Here is a 22,749-nt window from a genome sequence, read left to right as displayed (position 1 = left end):
CATGGAATCTCATAGCAGAGTCAGTCAACTTACAGGGGATCGAATCAATGGAGTTTCTCACCACAGTCAGCCTCGACCTCCAGTATCTGGCACAGCCTCGCCACGTTCAGTCACCAGCCGAACATCGTCAGCCCAGCACCTGCTCGACGCTGTTCAGGACGAGGCTACCTCTCAAGGAACTCCAAAACGCCTAGTGAAGACATCAGTCCCAGATGGCTCAGCTTCTGGGCGCCTCTTTCATCCCGAGGCTTCACTTGTCCTGGTTGGGATCAGGGCCTCTGGGAAGCGATCCTTGGGTCTTATTGCGGCCACTGCTCTCGGACGGCGATTTGTTACCGAAGACCATTATTTCCAGACCGTCAACGGCGTTTCGAGACAAGACTACCTCAAAATCCACGGCAGTGAGCAATTTCATCGCCAAGACATTGAGACTTCCAAGCGCATGCTGGACGACAATAAGTACCGATGTGTTATTGACTGCGGCCTTGGAAGCCTCACAAGCGGACTCCAGGACTACTTGAGACGCTTCAGCCAGACCAACCCAGTGGTGTTCGTGCTCAGGGACATGGATCAGATCAAGGCAATTCTCAGCCTGGACGATCGGGCTGCAAAGTTGCTCGAGCATGGAAACCTTACCCATCGAAAATGCTCCAATTTCGAGTTCTATAACTTGGAAGATGATTCTCTGCACGGGTCTGCCGATGTTGAAATGGCAGATCGTGCGTCTCCAAACTACTCTTTCAAACTCAGAAATACTCAGGCCGATTTTTCAGCTTTTGTTCGATTCATCACCGGTTGTTCTTTGAGTGATCCCACACTGATATCTCCGTTTTGCCTGGATGACTCTGTCGAATTGCGGTCTTACACTCATGCACTTCTCTTACGGGTCTCAGACTTCGCCGACGGACGAGTGGATTTTGGCTCTCTTGAGGCTGCCGGCGATGTCTTGGAGATCTATGTTGACCAGTGGCAGTCAAATACGACAAAGGTGCTCAGCAAGATGGTAGCGACCGCCAGGAGAGCCTTGGCCATACCTATTCTCCTGTCAGCCGGTCGCAGACTGTCCGAATCCCAGGCTACGGAGACGTATGTAGCGGCTCTAATGCACGGTTTTCGACTAGGAGTGCAGTACATTTCTGTTGATCTTGACCTGGATCCCGGCCAGATTGACCGTCTCAGAGTCATCAAGGGTTACACCAAAATAATTGGCAACTATACCAACTACCCGTCCAATGAAAATGGCTGGAAGGACACGAACTTGAGGCATATGTACAACAGAGCACTTGATTTCAAATTTGAAATGGTCCGTATTCTCAATGTTCCGGCATCTCGCCAGGAGAATGAAGCGGCGATATGGTTCGCCCAGCAACTGAAAGAACTTCCCGGACCTCGACTCATCGCGATAATATACAATGTTGGATTCCTGGGTCGGACATCACAAATCATGAACCCTGTATTGACAACAGTTACTCATCCCAGCCTTCCCGAGACTGAAGCAAATCACGAATATGTCTTCTGGCCTCTGCTATCTTCCAAGCAGATCGTCGGTGCTCTGTTCGATAGTTGCGTCTTCGATTCTCTCCAATTCTATATTATCGGAGCCAACGTCTCGGGATCTTTGTCACCGGCGATGCACAACGCTGCATACAGCTTCCTTGGCCTGAAACATCGTTACAGCACGAAACAAATCACGAACTGGACGGATATCGAAGAGCTTGCCAAGGATGAAGCTTTGGGCGGTTTGAGTGTGGTGCAACCCTACAAGGTCAAGCTTGTGCCTCACATGCATGCCCTTAGTGGACACGCCAAAGCTATAGGGGCTGTGAACACACTGATTCCTCTCCGGAAACAAGCTGCGGGCTTTACATCTTCGCTAGCCAAACAAGCCCAGCTTAGGAATCGCGCAGGGACAATCATCGGCTGGTTCGGGGACAACACTGATTTTATAGGCATCATGAACTGTGTCAGCCGAAACCTATCTCCACGCAATGCAATCCACCCAAAGACCACCAGCCTAGTGATTGGTGCTGGAGGTATGGCAAGAGCTGCGGTCTATGCTATGCTGCAAATTGGCTGCAAGCACATATTTGTATACAACAGGACTGTCTCAAATACCCGAACTCTAGCTCGCCACTTTAATGACTGGGCTCAGTCTCAGCAAAACGGAGTTGCATCAGCGGCCGCGGAACCAGTCAAAGTCATCGAATATACCACCGACCCCTGGCCTACAGATTTTGCGCCTCCGACTATAGTAGTGTCATGTGTCACTCGTGAGCTCCTTGAAGGAAATCCAGGCGCGGATTTCGAGATGCCAGAGCAGTGGATGCAATCACCAAGTGGTGGTGTTGTTGTCGAAATGGCATATATGACGAAAGAGACACCTCTGATCAGGCAGATCAAACGATTTCGAGAGTCAACAAAGAGACCCTGGGTCTTGGTTGATGGTATCGAAGCCCTAATCGAGCAAGCTATTGGTCAATTCGAATCAATGACTGGAAGGAAAGCGCCAAAGCGTTGCATGGCAGACGCCGCCCATGCCTCGATTCGCAAGAACGCATCCTATCTGGTTGACGGGGAGGAGTTCTCTACATAACCAGCACATGTACTGGCTTCTTCTCATTATGGCCATCGAATCCGCCCGATGTAATGATATTTCCAACATGGGTACAAGTTACGGCATATTCAGTACAAGGCTGCCAAAACGCTCTTCAGTGTGTATTTGCCATCTGTCTCCGCACCTCTTTTCGCGCCACATCACGAAGCCTGTTGTCAATCTGAATGCCAGTCCACAGACTTGCTTGTGCAAGTCCTTGTCCTATCATGGCTTCAATGCCACCGATAACCTGCCAGCCTGATAGCTGAGCAAGTCTGGATATTTCAGTATCAGGGGAGGGATGATAGCACATTTCCAACAACGCACCCTTCTCATCTCCGCCCAAGAATATGGAGAGGATCTCCCTCACAGTCTTCTCCGTCTCTGTCACAGGGGTAAAGTCCGGGACTGCGCTGACCACGGCCCCTGGTGAGAGGAGTGTTTTGGCTTGGTCCGTCGTGGACACGTATATCAGATTATCCCCGACTCCTCGAGTTCGACATTCCTGGAGTACAGCGTCCACTTCACTAGCATCACGGTTGATGATGTATACAGGCGAACAGCCCATGAATTTCTGTAGTGCATACACAGCCGCTCTGCAGGTACCGCCACCTCCAACGACGAGGCCTGGCTTCCCTCGGTAGGGAGAGCCTTCAACATTCGAGAGAAACGCGTCCCGAATCCCCAGACAGTCGGTGTTTGTGCCAGAATATATCCTTGACCCACTTGGGCCTGTCCTGAAAACAATCGTGTTCACGGCGCCAATCGCTTTCCCTTCGTCTGTGAGTTCATCGAGATAGGGAATGACGGCAACTTTGAACGGCATGGTCACACCGCTCCCCATGCATTTTCGGTCACTCTTCAGATACGTCAAGAAGCTTTCGAGATCCGTCGTTTCGCAGAGCATTTGGCCCCATTTTTGGCCAACCGCCGAGTAAATGGCATGATGTAATGAGGGCGATTTTGAATGAGCAATAGGATATCCAACAAGATAAGCAACCCGATCAAGAGACGTGGTATCTGGAGGTGAAAACTGTGCCATTGGTAGGTGTTGACCGAAAAGGGCGCCTGGAATGTGACGCTGTGATATGAGAATCGATGTGTCTGGATCATAAGAAACTACCAGTCCATCCGACTGTGTGGTCTCTGTCGTTTACCTTTAGAGCAACTGTTCAGGACAAGACGCTGCCAGTGGAACGGATGAGCCCATTGAACCTCTCCTCCTTTGTCAGTGATACTCGAATATCAACGTTCAGTCCGAAATGCACCAAGACGAGTTCACTGGTTTACAATCGTGTTCCATATCCGATGCAATAGCAAGACATACCCGACTATGCTGAGCAGCCAATTTCGGATCATCCCCCGCGAACTAGAGAATGATCCTGGGATGAGGAGGCAAAATCCTTGCGGGTTAAAGTCTTTTCCGCCAATTGCCTCCCCATCGGCAATGATGGGTTCAAACGCCGACCGCCTATGGACCTTGACCCCACAACTAGAGGCAGATCCCTTTGATGTAAACGGCAATCATAGACGACGACCAGAAGAGGACAATCAAGAACCCCGGAAGGAGAGTCCACCATCAACTCGTGGAGAAAAACTCTTCCCCGGTGGTCGTGTTTGGCAGTTGGAAGGATCCAACAGCCTCCCAGCTATCCAGTCTCACGTCGTCTCCCTTGAGCGTGTTGTATACATATACTCCGCGCATTTCCTCGCTTCCCCAGACTCCTCCAGCCACCACTCCAGAGCACATCTCCTTTGATTCTTCGAAGCACCAGCGACCACGATCAACATGGGTCTCCTCCACCTAGTCGAAGACCGTCCCACCCCCAAGAATGTGTATAACTGGAGAGTCTACTTTTCCTCGGCAGTGGCTGCTTCTGCTGCCATGATGATTGGGTACGACTCTGCGTTCATCGGCGGTACTCTTGCCTTGACATCCTTCAAAGACGAATTCCATTTCAACAACCTCTCCAAGTCGGCAGTCGACCTCCTTTCAGCCAACATTGTTTCTTGCTATCAAGCAGGTGCCTTTTTTGGTGCCTTTTTCGCCTATCCTGCTGGTCACTTCCTTGGACGAAGAATCGGACTACTCATCTTTGCTGCTGTCTTCGTTCTCGGAGCTGGGATGATGTTAGGAGCCAATGGAGCCCGTGGATTGGGTCTCATCTATGGAGGCCGTGTGCTAGCCGGCATCGGAGTGGGAGGGACATCAAACCTTTCGCCGATTTATTGCTCTGAAGTCGCCCCTCCAGCCATCCGTGGCCGGCTGGTTGGACTCTACGAGATGGCATGGCAAATCGGAGGTCTTGTGGGGTTCTGGATTAACTATGGCGTCTCGGAGACCATGGCACCCTCTCATGAGCAGTGGATCATTCCGTTTGCCATCCAACTCATCCCAGCTGGGCTCCTGTTCTTGGGCGCATGGGTCATCAAAGAATCGCCCCGATGGCTCTTCTCTCGCGGACGCCGTGAAGAAGGAATCAAGAACTTATGCTGGCTGCGAAAACTTCCAGCTGATCACATCTACATGCAAGAAGAGATCTTTGTCATCGACAACGCCATCGAGCTCCAACGCTCTACGGTCGGCTTGGGCTTCTGGCAACCGTTCCGAGCAGTCTTTACGGACCGCAAGGTCACATATCGCTTCCTTCTTGGTGGCTCCCTCTTCCTATGGCAGAACGGAACGGGAATTAACGCGGTGAACTACTTTTCGCCCACGGTATTTCACCTGATCGGCGTTACGGGCACAAACACCTCTCTTCTAACGACGGGCATCTTCGGAGTCATCAAGACAGTCATGACTTTGGTTTGGCTCTTCTTTCTTATTGATAAGCTCGGCCGACGCGCGCTTCTCATATACGGCGCCATCGCGGGCTCTCTCTGCATGTGGTATATTGGGGGCTATATCGCCGTTGCCAAACCTATCCACAATCCAAGCGATACGCTTTCATCGGGGGGAATATCAGCTATGGCTTTCTTCTACCTATGGACCCTCGTGTATTCTCCTTCATGGAATGGCACAGTGTGGGTTTTAAACTCGGAGATGTTCGATCAGAACGTGCGAACTCTAGCCCAAGCCTGGGGGGCTGCAAATAATTGGTTATGGAACTTCATCATTGCTCGGTAAGTTATGCCCACCAAAGTCTCATTATAAAGACAAAAACTGTGGCTAATTACTTGTGATATACAGCTTCACTCCCCAAATGTTCGCCTCAATGTCCTATGGCGTTTTTATGTTCTTCGCCTCCCTCATGCTCTGCGCCGCCGTTTTTGTCTTTTTCCTGGTGCCCGAAACGAAGGGGATTCCGCTCGAGGCCATGGATCGTCTCTTCAGCCGAGAATATCCTGCGAGACGCGCGCACAAGGAGGTCCTCGGCCAGATTCGCAGGGAGGAACAAGAGTTCCGCAGACAGAGTATTGGTGGTGATAAGGAGTCTGTGGAAGAACGTGCGGTTACCATCGAGAAGGTGTAAAGAGATGGAAGCATGGGCAAGTTTGACGCCCGGAAAATGGAATTGGAAGAGAAGACCATGCTCTAGGGGATGAGCGTTTGAAACCATCTCGAGATCATTGAACTATGGAAAAGGGATATATTTACTTATGTTTCGTTACTCTACAGCATATACCTAGGACCCAGGGCCTAGATATATTATGTTCCCTTTTCGTGCTCCTCTGCCGTCTGCTCTACCTTCTCCTCGACCTTCACCTATCCCTTCTTCCCCTTCTTCTCTCCTTTCTCCTCTACCCTCTCCTTTAACTTCTCCTCTACCCTCTCCTTTAACTTCTCCTTACCCCTGCCCAAACCCGTCATCATCTTCACCCCCGGCCTCCCTCCTCCCTCTCCTCCCCATCCCACCGCTGCGCCCAAAATTCCAACGCCGCAGTGTACCCATACACGCCGAGGCCCATGATCACGCCGACGGCCTTGTCCGAGAAGTACGAGTGGCTGCGCCAGGGCTCGCGGGCGTGGATGTTGGAGACGTGGCACTCGACGAAGGGCAGCGACGTGGCCAGCAGGGCGTCGCGGATCGCCACGCTGGTGTGCGTGAATGCCGCTGGGTTGATGATGACGCCGACTCGAGTGCGTGGAGACGTCGCTGGTCGCGACGAGACGAAATGCGACTGGATAAAGTCCACAATCATACCCTCATGATTCGACTGGAACGGCACCACCTCGATATTCAGCTCCTTGCCCCGCGAGACGATCGTGGAGACGACCTCGCTCAGCGTCGTGGACCCGTAGATGTGCGGTTCCCGAGTGCCCAGCAGGTTGAGGTTCGGGCCGTTGATGAGGAGGAGTTTCCTCTTGGGTCGTGAGGGAGAAGAAATGGTGGTAGCGGTGAGATCGGACATTCTTGGGGGAAGGGTTGCGTCGAAGTGGCAGAAGAACAGAGATGACTTTTTGCTGCTTTCTATTGCAACCGTATTGCTTCTTTCCCAATCAACGACGAGAAGGAGTGGTGTAATATAATAATCTTTCCTGGACCTGGGGTTGGGGACCCCGCAAAGGTTATATAGATCGGAAGCTGGTTCCTGGGCCTGGAGGCGCCGACACGAAGAGGCCGCAGGAAAAACAACACACTCCGCAAGCCGTGTGAGAGAGGGTGTGAAATGGGAGGTCAGACAAGGTCTTTCATATGTCCCTGGGTGCAAATCTCATTGGAATCAGATCAGCACCAGAGTCGAGGGGTGAGGTTGGAGGGGCCAGGCTGGATATGATGAAAGGAGTTTGTGTTTATAATGATACATGTATGTACTATTCAGGACGGCAGGCGAGTGTACATGATATACCTTGTAAAGTGCACAACAGACACGAAAGAGGAACTATTATTTTATATAATAAAGTCGCCCCCGTTGTTCCCAGTATTTTGATCTCCATATCCGAAAGACCCCAGTCCATCAAGTATGTACCTAAGGTATATGCATACTCGATACAGAGACCCTCTCGCTTCGAAGAAAAACAGAAGAGGCGAGCGAGATCACCACCCCCCGACATCGTGTGGACTCTGGACGGAATATTTCCTTCTTCGGCCGCCCAATGCATTATAATATTGGCGAAATGGTGAGCGGACTTGGACGGGGCTCGTCGGCAGAGAACTCGTCCGGAGCGGAGAGACGAGACTTTGGAAATGGAAATGCCACCCGACTGCTTTCTGCAGGTGCGGTCGGCAATTGAAACCCGTGAATAACCGACAGCGTCGCGCGGTGTCCTCGAATCCTTCGGCCATGCAGACCCGAGACTGGGTTTCATGGGTGTATGTCCGTCCTGGGTTTGTTACCGATAGTCGGACAAGAGGGTTGTGGAGTTCATCGGGGGGTCAATCACCATACCTGTTCTCGAGGATTTTGGGTACCTCTCTGACCCCCGTATCCGAAGGAAAAACATACCATGCCAGCAGACTCGAGGCAGCAGGCCATCTCCGACGGCGAGCTGGCTGAGATATTCGCTTTTGCTATCCAGCTGGGCAGAGACGCGGGACAGATCCTCCTGAACAGTCTGCAGCGGAGGCGGTGGGATGGGGACGACAAGGACAAAGACAGGAGGAGCAGCAAGAACCCCGGCAACGATGACCACCACCACCACCACCACCACCGGTTACCAGAAGAACTGGTGATGCAAGAGAAGCTCAACGCCGTCGACATCGTGACGGCCACCGACACCGAGGTCGAGGAATTCATCCACTCGTCCATCTCCCAGCGGTACCCTGCGCACGACTTTGTCGGCGAGGAGATGTACTCCCGGGGGTCGTCGAGGGAGTACCTGGTGGGACGCGAGGGGCGGCCGACGTGGGTGGTGGACCCGCTGGACGGCACGGTCAACTTCACGCACGGGTTCGGCATGTTCTGCGTGAGCATCGCGCTGGTGGTCGACCAAGAACCCGTGGTCGGGGTCGTCTATGCGCCGCTGCTCAACCAGCTGTTCTCGGCGTGTCGCGGTCGAGGGGCCTGGTTGAACGAGACGACCCGGCTGCCGCTGTTGGGCCGCCAAGGGGTAGGGCCCATGCCACCAGACGCGCCCTCGAAATGCATCTTCGCCTTCGAATGGGGCAAAGACCGTCGCGACACCGCCGACGGCAACTTGCACCGCAAGGTCGACAGCTTCGTCAACATGGCGTCCGAGGTCGGTGCAAGGGACGGAAAGGGCGGCATGGTCCACGGCATGAGAAGCCTAGGCAGCGCGACCATGGACCTAGCCTACACGGCCATGGGCAGCTTTGATATCTGGTGGGAAGGCGGGTGTTGGGAGTGGGACGTCGCGGCGGGCATTTGTCTGCTCAAAGAGGCCGGGGGCTTGGTCACCACGGCAAACCCGCCTGAAGACTGGGAGACTGCCGAGATTATCGACGCCAAGTTGGGAGGCAGGCTGTATCTTGCCATTCGACCCGCCAGCGATGGTCCAGGTGGCGAGACGGCACGGCAAGGCCAGGAGAGATGTATCAGGGAAGTTTGGAGGAGGGTCAGGAGGTTGGACTATTCTAGGCCGGGGGCTTGATCCAAGAGACAAATTGGATGCATCGCAGCGGCGTAAGATCATGTATACCATATATATATCTCTATATCTTCATATCATGGTAAAAAAGGGGTATCTCAATGGCGTGGAACAGTGGTCAGGAAGCCTCGCTTCAGGACTAAAAGCGTCCTCAAAACCCAGGCAAAAAGCTCCGGTGACCAACTCGCAATTGTTTATCTCGGAAAAATGCAGATCGAAAAAATCCATCTTACGAATATATCCTTTCATTAGAGCCGCAGACTCGAACAGAGAGAGGCATCAGAGGCGATCGAACGCGAATCGGTAGCGCTGGAGATGCTGACGCTGAGAAATCATCGAGTCAATATCTGCACCATCAAGGCTACGGGAAATACACTTACCGACGCTCAGCGAGCAGTTCTGGGCTTGTGCCAGTCTGCTGCTTGTTGCTCCAGCCCATGTACTCTACCAACTTCTTCCATGCCACGGCTCCTCTCTGGGCATGTTGCTCTGGGACCTCCTCGCCCGGTTGATTTGCCGTCCGAGAGAACAATTCGAACGAGACGTGCCCTGTATAGCCGGCGTGGCACACAGCTTCCAAAATCTGCAGGGCGGGAAGGTATCCTTGTGGTTCGAAAGGAAATAACCTAGCATTTCGTGACCAGGACATTCGCGCCGGCTGCTCCGGATCGTACCACTCATGGCCAGCTCTTAACGGGGCATCCAGTCTCTCGCCATCACACACCTCGACATAAAACACCTTGTCCAATGCCCGCGGCAGTTCGTTTCGCAGCTTTGAAAGTGCCTCCTGGATATCCTGGCAGGCCGTCGGGGTCAAGCCCGACAGTGAAGCCGGATCGGCAAAGATTCGACCGGCGAGATTGAATGTGTCGATGCAGGTTCCGAAGTTTGGTCGGTCGACTTCCCGTACAATTGACCACGCAGCATCCCACGTATTGACGTGTGTCCCCCAAGCGAGAGCTTCGTACGCGAACCGAATGGGAGGATCGCCCTGAAGACCAATCTCTGCAACTTGTCGTAGATCCGTGACGATTCGGTCACGGTCGCCTGTACATTGCGGTGGAGAGAGGAAGCTGGAGGGGATCTGGATCAGGTCGGTGCCGAGTCGCCGGGCGAGCTTGACCCAGAAATGCAGGCGCTGGATGGCTTCCTCGTGCGACGACGGGTCCAGTCGACCTTCGTAGTGCATGAACGGTTGGAGACACAGGATTTCCAAGTTGTGCTGCATGCAGAGGTCGTGGATGTACTCGGCGGCCGCAAGTTGTCTTTCTTGGACGGCGGTAGAATCGGCAAAGGATGAACCCGGTGGCAGGCCTGGATGGGAGACAGGAAGAGCCTCCGCAACGCCCTCGAGATCCTCGAAGAAGAGCTCAATCGCCTCGAATCCGTATTTCTCGCAGAGCGCGAGTTTGTGCGCCAGACCGTGGTACCGGGCTCGTCCTAGGCTTTGGGATGCCATGGTTGGAATGAATCGCGAGCCCATGACTGTGGAAACAAGAGACTCTTTGCTACTCGTGGGTGACTAGAAGGAATACTCTCTCATAAATGGACGGCAGAAAGTCCTGTGGTTGACTGTGTCAAAGCATTTTAAGGACCAGACCAAGAAAATCACCAGGCAATGCTCCAGTGACCCGGACGCAATCGGTCCCTCACCTACCTGCTGAGATACTCACCAAGCCCGAAGACGCTTGATTTCATCCGCCTACAAGGGTTACAGACAATGGCGGAAGACATCAAGAGCCAGTAAGTGTTTCTACAACAGGAGGTTTAGCCGCAGGCACTGAGAGTGACCAGAGCCTCGTAGTCAAACGCCGGGCGGGAAAGACCTTTGCCGCCATCCCTGTTCATCAATCGGCCCGAATCTCCGACCGGCCTCGATCTCCAGGCGAAGGGACTCTGTTCTGTCAGGGTGACATTTGGGACGTGGCTTGTTTGAGGAATTAGTGGATGGTAGATTCTCGCCCAGATGTTTGCTGTCAAGGACTGCAGAGAGCAGACGAGGGCGAAGAGGACTGGGGCTAGGTCCTCATTCAACACCAAAGGTCAACACCAAGGAGAAACGGAAGTGTTTGGCATGAAATATATATACAATTTTATTCCACGTCTTCTCTCTGGGGCGCGACTGAAAGAAACAACGCCATGCGATTGAAGGAACGCAGCCTTGTGCTGCTCAGATATCAATACCAACACTTTCTGACATCAGTATCGGAAACTCGACCTTGCAAACTTCCTCCGCGAGACTTCATCCAGCAGCCGACTTGCCCCAAGATCCCGTTTATGATTTACTGTCCAGGTGCGATTAGCAGCCCTTTCTTCCCAGCGTCAGGCTCCCATCCACCCGCGTGAGCCTCGCCACCGGCAGCCTTTGTGTATTCCTTGATGCGTGCTTCGAGCTGGGGCCGGAAATGGCGAATGAGACCTTGAATAGGCCATGCGAACGCTTCGCCCAGAGCTGCAACACGGGGATTAGAGTCCATTTTCATCCAGAGTGAGAGGAGGCTTTAGAAAGGCAAAACTCGGGGGAAAGGCTTACCGCAAATACTGTGCCCCTCAACTTGCTTCGTGAGTTCTTGCATCATATCAATCTCTCTCGCTCTTGCCTGACCCTTTTCAAATCTCTCCATAATCTTCGCTGTCCATGCACTTCCCTCTCGACAGGGTGTGCATTGCCCGCAACTCTCGTGCTTGTAGAAAGCGCTCAATCTGGCAATCATCCTTACCACATCGGCAGATTTATCCATCACAATCACCGCCGCCGTGCCCAGACCGGACTGGCTATCCTTCAAGGCGTCAAAGTCCATCAATTGATCGTCGCAGACGTGTTTGGGCAGAATGGGCGTCGATGAACCACCAGGAATGATGGCTTGTAAGTTATCCCAGCCGCCGCGGACACCGCCGCAGTGTTTCTCAATCAATTCTCGGAGAGGAATAGACATCTCCTCCTCGACGGTGCATGGGTTATTGACGTGTCCAGATATACAGAACAGTTTGGTGCCCTGGTTGCGCTCGCGACCAAAGCTGGCGAACCATTTCGCACCCCGTCGAGCGATGGTGGGGCAAACTGCCACTGTTTCGACGTTGGTGACGGTAGAAGGGCATCCGAAAAGACCGACAGCTGCAGGGAAGGGAGGTTTGAGACGAGGCTTTCCAGCCTTTCCTTCGAGAGATTCGATGAGCGAAGTCTCTTCTCCACACACATATGCGCCCATGCCTCGGTGTAAGTAGACGTCAAAGTCGTATCCTGAGCCACAGGCATTCTTGCCAATCAAGCCTTCTTTGTATGCTTCTTGAATGGCACGCTGGAGAACAGTGGCTTCATGATAGAACTCGCCTCGGATGTAGATGTACGCTGCCGTGGCGTTCATGGCGCGACCAACCACCAAGCAGCCCTCGACGAGTTTGTGAGGATCTTTGCGCATGATTTCTCGATCTTTGCAAGTCCCTGGCTCGCCTTCGTCGGCATTGACAACCAGGTAGCGCGGCTTCTTGTCGTTTTCCCAACCCTTGAAGTTCATGAATGACTATCGTGCCTCGGTTAGCCTTGTATTGCTCATCACGTTTTGTCCAAAGAAACATACAAATTTCAACCCGCTCGGAAATCCCGCACCACCTCTTCCTCTTAAACCCGAAGCTTTAATTTCATTGATCAACCAGTCATGACCCTTTAGCAGGATTTCCTTGGTCTTGTACCAGTCGCCGTATTTCTGGGCGCTCTTCAGGTCCGTGCCATGGTGGCCGTAGAGGTTTTGGAATATCCGGTCCTGGTCCTTCAAGCCGCCGTAGCGTCTCTGTTGAGGCTGTCCTTCTTGAACGGTGGCGTAGGATCGGCGGGATTGGAGGGTGGAGGAGCTGGTGGCGGCGATTGAGGAGTTGGCGGAACGTGAAGCTGCGTTGGAGGCCGCGCGGGCCACGTTTCTGGCGGCAGACGACCGGACAATCATTTTGGGAGGATGTGAGGACGAGGATAGACACCACACGAGTGTGCGGCGGGAAGAGTGAGGGAGGAGGCAAGGACGGCGGACGTGGAGAAGAGAGCGAGTCAACTACGAAATCAATGTCGAAGTCTTCGATATTGAGCTCCGCTGATTGGCCGGAAGCTTGCCTCGTCACAGATGCCTTCCATTCGGCAATACTTCGGGGTTTCCACCACCGCAGCCTCGCCTTGTGCTCGTGGCATCGAGGCATGTACCTTGTATGCAAGTATCGAATGCCTCATTCACGCAAATGCTTTGCTCATCAAAAACCCGCCAAAGTATTGGCAATAACAACCCTGGCCCATACAGAAAGTGCCCAGAATAATACCGCACCGTCGTCAAGTGTGCCTTGGCAGACCCGTTCCAAATCCAGGACCGGAGACCAAAGACCAAAGTGAACGTCGTCCATATGCCCCTAGTACAGCTGCCAATAGATCAAATGCGATATGCCGTCTGTCACTCCATTGGACTCCTCCTCTACAAGATACGAGGGGAGAGTCACTTTCTCTTCCTCCATGACATTCCACCCCCAGCATATCCTCTCGGGTCTCAGCCATCGTTTGACGGTCGAGTCCACCGCTATTGTCGGAGACAGAGCAGCCCGGGCAGCAAGAAGGTCCATCAGTTCAGCCGGGGGCTCCTCTCCGGGTGTCCATGGGCCAGGAGTCGGCACATACGCCCAGGAATCACTATCCGGTGGATACCATGTGACTAACTGTTTGACCCATTCCGTGACTCTGTGTGGGAGCTTGACGCCATGAGCATATTCGCTGTATAGTGCTGACAGAGCAACCGCAAGTCGACCTTTGCTGAAGTTTGTTGGGCTTGACGCATCAATCGATCCCGTGCCATCAGCATTGCTCTGGAGTTGTTGGCTCAAATTGACCAAGCATTTTCGGACACTTTCAGAATTGGGAACCATCTCGACCAGGCCATCCAGACTAAGAAGCTCAAAGGGGCGAGTAAGCCGAACGTGCCTTCTAGTCAGAAGCCTCAAATTTGCCAAAGCAGAACTTGAGACTTGGCCTTGCATACCAGTTAATATCTGTTCGGCGTCCGCGCTCCCACCGATGGCGCATCTCAGCACGAAGTTGCAAAGCGCAACCGCTGTTTCGACGATCTCTAGCTGACTCTCTCGGTAGACTTTGGCGTTGGATTGTTTCGAATTGGCAGGCTCCAACCCGGGAATGGTTTTACGTGGATCTGTGTTTCTTAGCCTTTCAGAGCGTGCAATGCATTCTCTCAGAAGTTGGCCCAGAGTGGCCAATATAATGCGACGATCTTGGAAACGGGGCTCGTCGGCGAGACAGAAGCTCATCAAAGACTGGTTTCTCATCGTCATGCTCTGCATTTCACGATCATTGGCGCACAGAATGGAAATACTGTCCAATAAGTCGAAGGAGAAGAGTGACGACTCTAGTGCTAGCGCCGACGTCGACTCGGGATGTTTGTGGTTGAATATGAAACATCTTCTTTCAATGTCTGATCTGATGTCCTGCTTCCATAGTCGGCGAGCCACATCCAGCGGCGACCCAGGCGGCGCTTTGATGCTGACGACAAGATGGTCGAAGGGGTTGTGTTGAATAGTGAAGCCGTACGCCAGAAGAAGACCCTCATTGTCCCGGGGACCGTAGTTGTTGTAAAGCTCCTGCCCAGACTCATAGGCCTCGAGGATCTGAAGCCCGACAAAATGGTATTGGGCTTGCCATTCGACCTGGGCCGCGGGTTTGTGGTTGAGGAGATCGAGGAGCGGAAGTAGCACGGCAAAGCGGTCTCCAAAGAGCTTGACCAGGTCGTACGGCTCTTGCCGGCGATGAATGGTCGCAAGGTCTGCGGGAAGAGTTGCATCAAGGACCTGTGAGGTGAAAGAACGGCTGCCAAAAATGGTCGCCGCCCAGCGAAAGCGAGGCCTAGGTCTTGTGTAAGCGATGACGAGTCGGAGAGGAGCAGTTCACGCCGGCGTACCAGGTGTAAGATCCATTCAGTGCACTGGGCCAGCCCAGTTTCCTCAAATGAGCCGAGCCTTGTGAGTACATATCTTCCCACTTGGCAGCTTGAGTGGAGAGTCCGCCCTTGAGATTGGTTCCCTCGAGCCACATGGCATCCGCTTCCTCCTCAAATTGCATGGCGGTGATGTCTTCCACTGTGGGCAATGTGGCAATGTAGGGAGCCCACCAAGATTTTTCTCCAAGGATCAATTGCTCCATCAGAAAGAAGGCTTGCAGAGACTCAGGTTTCTTCGACTGACTGTATAGAAAAGGCGTTGGAAAGCAAGTGTCATGATTTGAGAATGGGTCAATGTTGAAAGCATTGAGCACTGATAATGTAATTGTCATCGGGCAACTTGCAACACGAGTTCCGCTCACAAGAGAATGTCCGTCAGCGACCACAGCATGATACCCATTGCGCGAGCTGAAGGCAATCTGAGCATGCGGGTGCATGTATCCATCATTTTCCAGGACCCAATCGACAAGGCGACGGTGGTTGCGGAAGACGTCTGCTGCTGCAGCACCTTCCACGTTCATCCGCAGTGGAGGGGTAGAACTTTGGGGTATCTTGTCGATAGCATCTTGATCCAACGTGGTCTCGTCAGGCTCCATGTCGTGTCCGCTTTGGAGTCTGTCGTCAATGGGAAGGACAAAAAATGAAGCTGTTATGAAAGGTCCCAGCCCAAGACAATCTCTTCAGATAATGGACAGCCCAAAAAGCGAAAAGCAAAAAGAAAATAGCAGGCCTCTACCTTTCTATGCAAAAGAAGACCGCGAAGAAAAGTGACGCGCATTTGCGTAGAACAGTATTAGATATAGAAAGAGATCATATTGGACAATGGCTTGAGTGATGGCATGCAAAACGAGGTGAAGGAAAAGTGTGAACAAGGTTGTGTACCTAGGTACCTCGTACTTTGTACTACTCTGAGTGACACCAAGCTCTTTCCGTCTGTTTGCTATAAGCTTGTTGCCACCTTGATGCTGCGACGAAGTGATAGAGATTCACTTATATCATCCACTGACGGTGAAGATGCTGGTAGAGACGTTCGTAGTCTTCGTTCAATTATATCTGTGGTATATACTTGGTGGGGAAGCGTATGATGGCAAGGTGAACGGAGACACTCATGAAACACTGAGATAAGGCTGCTTTAAACGAAGCTTTAACTAAACTTTTAGCTGAAGAATGTCTACCAAGCGACCTTAGGCGCCCGGTTGGGGGCTACGAGTGGCTGGCCTCTACAGGGGAGCTCTTTTACTGATAGCCATCGGCTGCTAGTCCCCGGAAGCGCCTGTTGGCCATGCAATTCGTGGGCACCCTGGGGTGACCCCGTTAAAATCCCCTGCTGGCTGGAAGATCCGTGGCATCGATAGATCATGGAACATTGTCGTCGGGTAGTCGAAGACGAGCACCGAGACACTCGTACCGTTTCCCTTTCTGTCAAGAGCGGAGTATCTGCTTCTTCAATAGAAGCGACCATTACAGACCAAGCTTGCCAAGGTAGCAAAAGGCCGTTGTCGGGCATCTCCATCTGTAATATCTTTTCTCCAACTCTCCAGTGCAGGAGTGGCGCCAGTGGCAAGATGGAGAAGAAGGTGAGACCACGGCAGGTTCACGGGCGGACAACTCCTGAGAGGCCTTTCTGGTGTCTCGCGCTCGTATCAGCCCGAAAGATGAACCCAATCAGTAGCCACCGAGATCGCCCGACGAAAGAAAAGAAAAGAAACAGTGCTCCCGGGTACCTCGTACCTTGTACGATATATCAATTTGCCCATGTCACTTGTTATAAACTGCGTTGACCTCAGCCGGAATCTGGGACTGCGACTGACTCTGAGACAGACTCAGGCGTGCAAATCGTCCGCTCCTGTGTCGAGATCCTTCGCCTCGTTCAATCCGGGAATTTCTAGCAGGTGGTTGAGGAGCCGGGAGATCAGAAGGATGGCTGTAAACGGCACTCACGGGGTGAATGGCGTCAATGGCGCCCGATCAAAGCATGACATTTCAGGCTTGAAAGTCAACCAATCGCGGTTGATGGACGCGATTCATAGCGGCTGCAAGTATGGCGCTGCTCATCGATATGGAGAGTAAGTGTACAAGTCCCCAATGCCCCGTGCGAGACTAGTCCTGAATCAGTGCTTAATCAGTGACCCGGTCGAGACTGGCATGGCAAGGCTGAGTCTCAATGACGCGGATAAGCAAGTACGAGACTGGTTCAAGGGTGTCGCCGAGTCATTGAATTGCAAGACAACCATTGACCAAATGGGGAACATGTTCGCTGTGAGGCCAGGCAAGAATGCCAAAGCGCCCCCGATAATGATGGGCTCACATCTCGACACTCAACCAACCGGCGGGAGATATGATGGCATCTTGGGTGTCAACGCTGGTCTTGAAGTACTGAGGGTCTTGCACGAAAATAACGTTGAGACTGAAGGAAGTATCGGAGTGGTAAACTGGACCAATGAAGAGGGAGCGCGCTTTCCCATGATGGCCGTGTCATCTGGCGTCTGGGCTGAGGCAGTTCCTTTGGAAACGGCCTGGAATCTGCCCGAGGTGTCGCCAGGAGAAGATGGGCACCGGAAGACAATGAAGCAAGAACTTGAGAGGATTGGATATCTTGGGTCCCAGCCAGCATCTTACAAAGCATTTCCCATAGCGGCCCACTTCGAAGTTCATATCGAGCAGGGACCCATCTTGGAGGCAGAGAAAAGGAGAGTCGGAGTCGTCAAAGGTCAGTAACTGCTTAGTCTTTTGACAGCACCACAAGCTGACCATGACAGGTGTGCAAGCATTCAAATGGTTTGAAATCACCGTGAAGGGGAGAGATACTCATGCCGGCACCACCCCTTTCCCAGCAAGAATGGACTCTATGCTGTGCGCTGCAAAGTTGATTGTCGAGTCTAACGCCATCGCAAAGAAGCTTGGAGGTCTTGCGACGACCGGCATCCTAAATCAACAGCCTGGCTCGATCAACACCATGGCTCACACGGTGACCTTCACTTTGGATATTCGTCACACTGAGGACGCCAAGCTCACCGAGATCGAGGAAAAGTGTCGATCGGAATTTGCGAGGATTGCAGAGAAAGAGAGCGAGAAAGGCTGCAAAGTGGAATGGAAGGAATTGGTGGATAGTCCAGCCGTCAAGTTCCACGCGGATTGTATTGCTGCCGTCGAAGCCAGCGCGAAGGAAGTGTGTGCAGACCTCCCGATGACTGCCGACGACGGAGAGTTGTGGAAATACATGATCAGCGGCGCCGGTCATGATAGTTGTTACACAAACCGCCGTTGTCCAACGAGCATGATCTTCACCGTCACGAAGGACGGAATCAGCCATAACCCACAGGAATACTGCAGCCCAGAAGACTGGTAAGTCGATCGTCTGTGCTGAACATCGTTGCCTACTGACAACCATACAGCGCTATTGGTGCCCAGGTATTGCTGGGTGCGGTGCTGAGGTATGACAAACTGCGAGCTGAAAGAGGAGACCTCGCTTGAAGCCCGACGCAGAAAGGAGAGGATCAAAAGACAAGCTGGAAGCTGGGAATGGTGCCGAGTTGTATCATTCTCAGAAAAGATATTGCTCTATTTGTTCTGTTGGCCGATTCTGGTGTCCCGAAATTTCCCATGGCCTTGCTAGTCGTGTTCCGATGTTGCGCCTGTTGTATCAAAGGAAAATCTGTTATACAAGTGGTCCACTATCGCTGCCGTGTCTCGTTGGATTCAAATTCAGCCCAACAAATGGGCTGCCACACAAGTAACTCCAGACTGCCGTCGATGCGGAGGATGCTGGGATCCAGTCTCACCTCCTCACGGATCTGACCCCGTCAGTCTTCTTCCTCTCATCTTTGACCTTCGGTTTCGGAGGTCCAACGTTATGCGCTGGCTTCTTCCCATCCAGCTTTTCTACTTCTTTCTCCCACTTAGCAAAGTAATATCTCATTTCATCTTCGCAATCGCGCTTGTCGCTTTCTCTGCATCCTTTCAGGTTGACCACCAAATCCCCTTCCTGCCACATACTGTCGTGAGTGCGCGTGAGGCCGGTCAACGGGTCCTTCGCGGGGGGTGTGGCGTAGTTGTAGGAATTGATCCAGCGTTGCTCGACCAGCACCAACTTGGCCAGGACCGTGGGGTGCCATTGAACCAGGTGCTCGAGGGCGTGGTTCTCCGCTTTTTGAAATGCATAGGCGCGGTACAAGGGGTCGAACCAGGCATCTAAGAAGTAATGGGCCCAATTGTCTGGTGTTTTGGTGCTGAAGGGGGTGTTGCGGAGGATGAACGAAGTATGGGCTAGGTTGTCCATGTCTTGCGACAGAATCAGATGCGTGCGGGAAGGCTTGAGGTGAGAGAATGTATGAATGACCGAGTCCGGGGGAACGACAGGAATGTCCTTGAGCATGAGGGACTCGAGCGGTTGGAGGACGTGAGATTCTAGTGACACTGAGGGATTCGTTATGAAAGCGTCGGCGGACAAGAACCAGAAAAAGGTGCTCGCGGCATGCTCTGTCAAAGCGTGCCGTAGGGCCGGTATCATTGACCAGGATAACGGAGAAGGGTCAACGAGGTCGAAATACGCCGTTGTGTTGGAGTAGAAGTTCTTGTATCCTGGATCGTAATCAGCATACCCTAGCCCAGTGTCTCGGATTCAGCATGCGCTACCATGTCTCCTGGCATAATCTTCTCGATTTGTCCTCACTATCCGCTTATAGTCTTCGCTCATAGTCTCATCGTCGAACACCGTGACGATAACAATATCTTGAGGCCCTTCAATTGAAGTCGCGCCATCGTTATGCCCTTCTATTAAATCGAGCGAAAGAAGAAATCGGACGACAAGGTACAGCGTCAATATTCCCAACACTAAGTAAGCACCGAGTTGGAATTGCTTTCGCCTTCTCTGGGATGCAGCAGTCAGGTTGCTGTTTCGAACGTAGGGAGGAGGATGGGATGTTTTGCGTGGGGGCAGCGCGAAGTGCATTATGAGATGCCTTGGGCCAAATCGTAGAGGTCAAGTCTCAAGCGGCTGCTCGACAGGCCATTGTTCGTGCGCTCATTACTTGGGTTGGAGAGGGACACGGTGGAAGTGGTAGTGGACGGCGCAAGTTCCCATAGGAGTTCGTGCACCGCATTCTCCAAAGCCGCCTCGCAGCCTCGCAGCCTCGCAGCCCGCCAGCCAATGGGGCCTTATGGAGAACCACGGATGATCCATATTACATGTACGAGGTACACATCAGGCGAATCATTAGATGACCATAAAGTCAACTTAAGGACGGCTCGTCCCTGTTGTAAAGTATTCTTGCTATCAAGATTCTCAGTGAAGGTGAAAGTTACTCTAATCACATGCATCCCTCTGCAGCCTGCCCCCCAGCAGCTTCAATCTCGCACCCAAATCTACCTTGACTGCCTTGGCCCATCAACAGAGCGGAAGTGCAACGCGCGCCATGCTTGAATTATGATCTGCTCCGTTCGAAATCCGCAAGTCAGGCCGCTTATGACAATGTCGCTCTACGTAACTCCTCAGGGTTCGTTGGTCTTCTGAGGTAGTTACGGTCATGGGCGGTCATGGGCAGTTGATGAATTGCCAGATGATTGCTGAGTTCGAATAGACTTCGTAGCCAATCGAGACAGGCACTGTGAGGTCGGTAGCGTCGTGGATATTGAGGAGCTGTAAGGTAGCCGGTTCCTGGGTCTGATCCTCTGCAAAATCGGAAGGGCAGTTGAGAATAAATTTGATATCGAGAGAACCATAGCCCTCTGGGTCTGTTGGCTCCGGAGTGCCAGGACACGTGTAGACTACATTGACATCCTTCGATGACTCCCCGTTGCTGGTTGTATTCGTGATGTAGTCGTAGAGAAGATTGCAGTTGTCGCTAGTCTTGGACGCATCCCCGCGGTTTTGGACACTGATATTCACCTCGTATGTCAGGCCGCATACCGGGTCGAAAATGCCAATGTTGAATGTAAGAAGATCATCAGCGAGCGGAAATGGCGAGATTGTTCCGTTGTGGGCGGTGAAGGCAGCTTCAGATTGAGCGAGGACAGCATGGACTATGATTAGAACGCAAGTGAGCAAACCAAAGATGAGCTTCATCTTGACAAGAATTTTGCCTCCGGGTCCGATGTAAAGGCAAAGCACGGGTTGGAGGATTGCTGAGTCCAGTGCGCAAAGATTGATTCTGTTGTTTCTCTTGGTTGAGAGGATGAATATCTGGGTAGACCAAGAGGCTTTATATTCAAAGATTGCACACGGAAGAGATGCCTTTCACGTCACTCGACGAGAGGCTTGCAATCACTTTGGGGTGACAAAATTCTGTCACCCACTCGGTGACAATAGTGTGATAAGAGAGCGCAGCACCGAGACAGCATGAAATTGCAAGCTTTGCCTGGTTGTGACTCTGTCCACTACAACCTCAGTCTCGTGAATCTTTTTATGCTCAAGATCGTGAATTCGACTTCTTGCCCTTCACCAAATGCCCGGAAGCATGGTGAATCTCTTCTTCTTGTACTTGTCACCAAACTCCTTGCGGTATCGTCGCTCTTTCTTTGCTGCCCATTGACCCATTTGGACGACGGAGACGACAAGGAAGATGAGCACCCCCCAGCTCAGGCCACTGAGAAGATATACACCGATCCAAGAGACGGTTTCCGTCATATAGTTGGGGCAGGTGACAAGGTTAAACAAGAATCCTTGAGGGATACCACGTTCGGTCCCTCCCGCACTCCGGAGCCCTTTCAATGTGAGATGTGTTTGAAGATTGCCCAGTTCTCCTAATCCGAAGATGGCCAATCCAGGATAGAAGAGGAGTGGGTTCGGCTCTTGTGCTGCTGCGGAGTAAGGGGAATAGATGAAAGCTGAGATCAGGAGGCCAGAAAGAATCCAGTAGTGGAAGCTGTTCTTGAAGATGTTGCGGAGAGGCATGGTAGCGGCCGAGAAGCGGTGGACAAACAACGTCTCTAGCTCCCGCTTGAGAAAGTGCAGGCATATCAACACACAGAGCACCTGCTGCAACTGAGACGGCTCCTTGCTGGCGGAAGGGTAGATGTACGGTCGGAGGGCCAGCATCAACGGATGTATAAGGATTGGACCGAAATACTCCACCAGGAATACAGTCCGCCATGCCACTTGTGTTCCAAGATCTTTTACATAGACTGTACTCTGATCACGTAAACCAGTCTCATATATCGAGGTATCTTTAGAGTTGGCCACGACACTGCCATCGGAGCCCTTGGTCACGCGCAGCTGGTGAATCGAGTACTTGGTTCTGCGTGCGAGTTCAGAATACAACTCGGCTGCGGAGGCATCGGATTTCAGATCGACCGACTCTGGCAGGGATTTTATGGGCTTTCCTATGGAGATTGTGAGCACGGAGGCTGCCGAGTAGGACGATATTCCTGCCCAGGTCTTGGTTCCAGCCAGCTTTGCTTACCTCGTGGGCGAATTTGGAGTGTGATGGGTTTTGAGGCCATGTCGGCTGGCTGAGCTCCAGCGGCTGAGGAAACACGAGACCTCAAAGGGCACCAAAGACGACAACCGAGGACAACCGGTGTGGGGGAGAAGCGAGTTCAAGGGGACAAAGTAAGGACTATCGAATCACAAGCGGAAGGGAAACGCAGTTGCGAATAACTGCGGCTGGGTTGTGCAGCCCAAGAAAAAATAAAGGCTGCGTGTTTGGAGTCTGGAGCTTTGGTGCCTCAAGACTCACCCCGCCGCCCAT

At 52.5% G+C, this 22,749-nt stretch overlaps 12 protein-coding genes across 12 annotated transcripts; 4 read left to right on the top strand and 8 right to left on the bottom strand.

The window, feature by feature from the left end:
* Position 1: 1 nt before the first annotated feature.
* On the top strand, positions 2 to 2,593 carry Z520_04021 (uncharacterized protein; the record flags this gene model as incomplete). Its single annotated transcript, XM_016774531.1, has 1 exon — positions 2 to 2,593. One exon carries the CDS (start codon positions 2 to 4, stop codon positions 2,591 to 2,593), a length of 2,592 nt encoding a protein of 863 aa, XP_016634458.1.
* Positions 2,594 to 2,708: 115 nt separating this feature from the next.
* Positions 2,709 to 3,635, bottom strand: Z520_04020 (uncharacterized protein; the record flags this gene model as incomplete). Its single annotated transcript, XM_016774530.1, has 1 exon — positions 2,709 to 3,635. The coding sequence occupies one exon, from the start codon at positions 3,633 to 3,635 to the stop codon at positions 2,709 to 2,711; it is 927 nt and encodes a 308-aa protein (XP_016634457.1).
* A 747-nt stretch (positions 3,636 to 4,382) lies between these two features.
* Positions 4,383 to 6,066, top strand: Z520_04019 (uncharacterized protein; the record flags this gene model as incomplete). The annotated part of the gene is made up of 2 exons (XM_016774529.1): positions 4,383 to 5,716; positions 5,784 to 6,066. 2 exons carry the CDS (start codon positions 4,383 to 4,385, stop codon positions 6,064 to 6,066), a joined length of 1,617 nt encoding a protein of 538 aa, XP_016634456.1.
* Positions 6,067 to 6,409: 343 nt separating this feature from the next.
* On the bottom strand, positions 6,410 to 6,946 carry Z520_04018 (uncharacterized protein; the record flags this gene model as incomplete). The annotated part of the gene is made up of 1 exon (XM_016774528.1): positions 6,410 to 6,946. One exon carries the CDS (start codon positions 6,944 to 6,946, stop codon positions 6,410 to 6,412), a length of 537 nt encoding a protein of 178 aa, XP_016634455.1.
* A 1,036-nt stretch (positions 6,947 to 7,982) lies between these two features.
* Positions 7,983 to 9,086, top strand: Z520_04017 (uncharacterized protein; the record flags this gene model as incomplete). Its single annotated transcript, XM_016774527.1, has 1 exon — positions 7,983 to 9,086. One exon carries the CDS (start codon positions 7,983 to 7,985, stop codon positions 9,084 to 9,086), a length of 1,104 nt encoding a protein of 367 aa, XP_016634454.1.
* A 373-nt stretch (positions 9,087 to 9,459) lies between these two features.
* Positions 9,460 to 10,542, bottom strand: Z520_04016 (uncharacterized protein; the record flags this gene model as incomplete). Its single annotated transcript, XM_016774526.1, has 1 exon — positions 9,460 to 10,542. One exon carries the CDS (start codon positions 10,540 to 10,542, stop codon positions 9,460 to 9,462), a length of 1,083 nt encoding a protein of 360 aa, XP_016634453.1.
* An 823-nt stretch (positions 10,543 to 11,365) lies between these two features.
* On the bottom strand, positions 11,366 to 13,024 carry Z520_04015 (NADH-ubiquinone oxidoreductase 51 kDa subunit, mitochondrial; the record flags this gene model as incomplete). Its single annotated transcript, XM_016774525.1, has 3 exons — positions 11,366 to 11,535; positions 11,617 to 12,604; positions 12,662 to 13,024. The coding sequence occupies 3 exons, from the start codon at positions 13,022 to 13,024 to the stop codon at positions 11,366 to 11,368; spliced, it is 1,521 nt and encodes a 506-aa protein (XP_016634452.1).
* A 448-nt stretch (positions 13,025 to 13,472) lies between these two features.
* Z520_04014 (uncharacterized protein) lies at positions 13,473 to 15,657 on the bottom strand (the record flags this gene model as incomplete). Its single annotated transcript, XM_016774524.1, has 2 exons — positions 13,473 to 14,967; positions 15,023 to 15,657. The coding sequence occupies 2 exons, from the start codon at positions 15,655 to 15,657 to the stop codon at positions 13,473 to 13,475; spliced, it is 2,130 nt and encodes a 709-aa protein (XP_016634451.1).
* Positions 15,658 to 16,981: 1,324 nt separating this feature from the next.
* Z520_04013 (uncharacterized protein) lies at positions 16,982 to 18,535 on the top strand (the record flags this gene model as incomplete). Its single annotated transcript, XM_016774523.1, has 4 exons — positions 16,982 to 17,127; positions 17,188 to 17,771; positions 17,821 to 18,406; positions 18,457 to 18,535. 4 exons carry the CDS (start codon positions 16,982 to 16,984, stop codon positions 18,533 to 18,535), a joined length of 1,395 nt encoding a protein of 464 aa, XP_016634450.1.
* A 304-nt stretch (positions 18,536 to 18,839) lies between these two features.
* Z520_04012 (uncharacterized protein) lies at positions 18,840 to 20,012 on the bottom strand (the record flags this gene model as incomplete). Its single annotated transcript, XM_016774522.1, has 2 exons — positions 18,840 to 19,642; positions 19,697 to 20,012. The coding sequence occupies 2 exons, from the start codon at positions 20,010 to 20,012 to the stop codon at positions 18,840 to 18,842; spliced, it is 1,119 nt and encodes a 372-aa protein (XP_016634449.1).
* A 582-nt stretch (positions 20,013 to 20,594) lies between these two features.
* Z520_04011 (uncharacterized protein) lies at positions 20,595 to 21,125 on the bottom strand (the record flags this gene model as incomplete). Its single annotated transcript, XM_016774521.1, has 1 exon — positions 20,595 to 21,125. One exon carries the CDS (start codon positions 21,123 to 21,125, stop codon positions 20,595 to 20,597), a length of 531 nt encoding a protein of 176 aa, XP_016634448.1.
* A 372-nt stretch (positions 21,126 to 21,497) lies between these two features.
* Z520_04010 (uncharacterized protein) lies at positions 21,498 to 22,501 on the bottom strand (the record flags this gene model as incomplete). Its single annotated transcript, XM_016774520.1, has 2 exons — positions 21,498 to 22,381; positions 22,462 to 22,501. The coding sequence occupies 2 exons, from the start codon at positions 22,499 to 22,501 to the stop codon at positions 21,498 to 21,500; spliced, it is 924 nt and encodes a 307-aa protein (XP_016634447.1).
* Between the last annotated feature and the right edge of the window lie 248 nt (positions 22,502 to 22,749).

Source organism: Fonsecaea multimorphosa (assembly GCF_000836435.1).
Source record: "Fonsecaea multimorphosa CBS 102226 unplaced genomic scaffold supercont1.6, whole genome shotgun sequence".
Classification (NCBI taxonomy): domain Eukaryota; kingdom Fungi; phylum Ascomycota; class Eurotiomycetes; order Chaetothyriales; family Herpotrichiellaceae; genus Fonsecaea; species Fonsecaea multimorphosa.
Note: the sequence above shows the minus strand (reverse complement) of the source record. Positions and strands in the feature narration are given on the sequence as shown.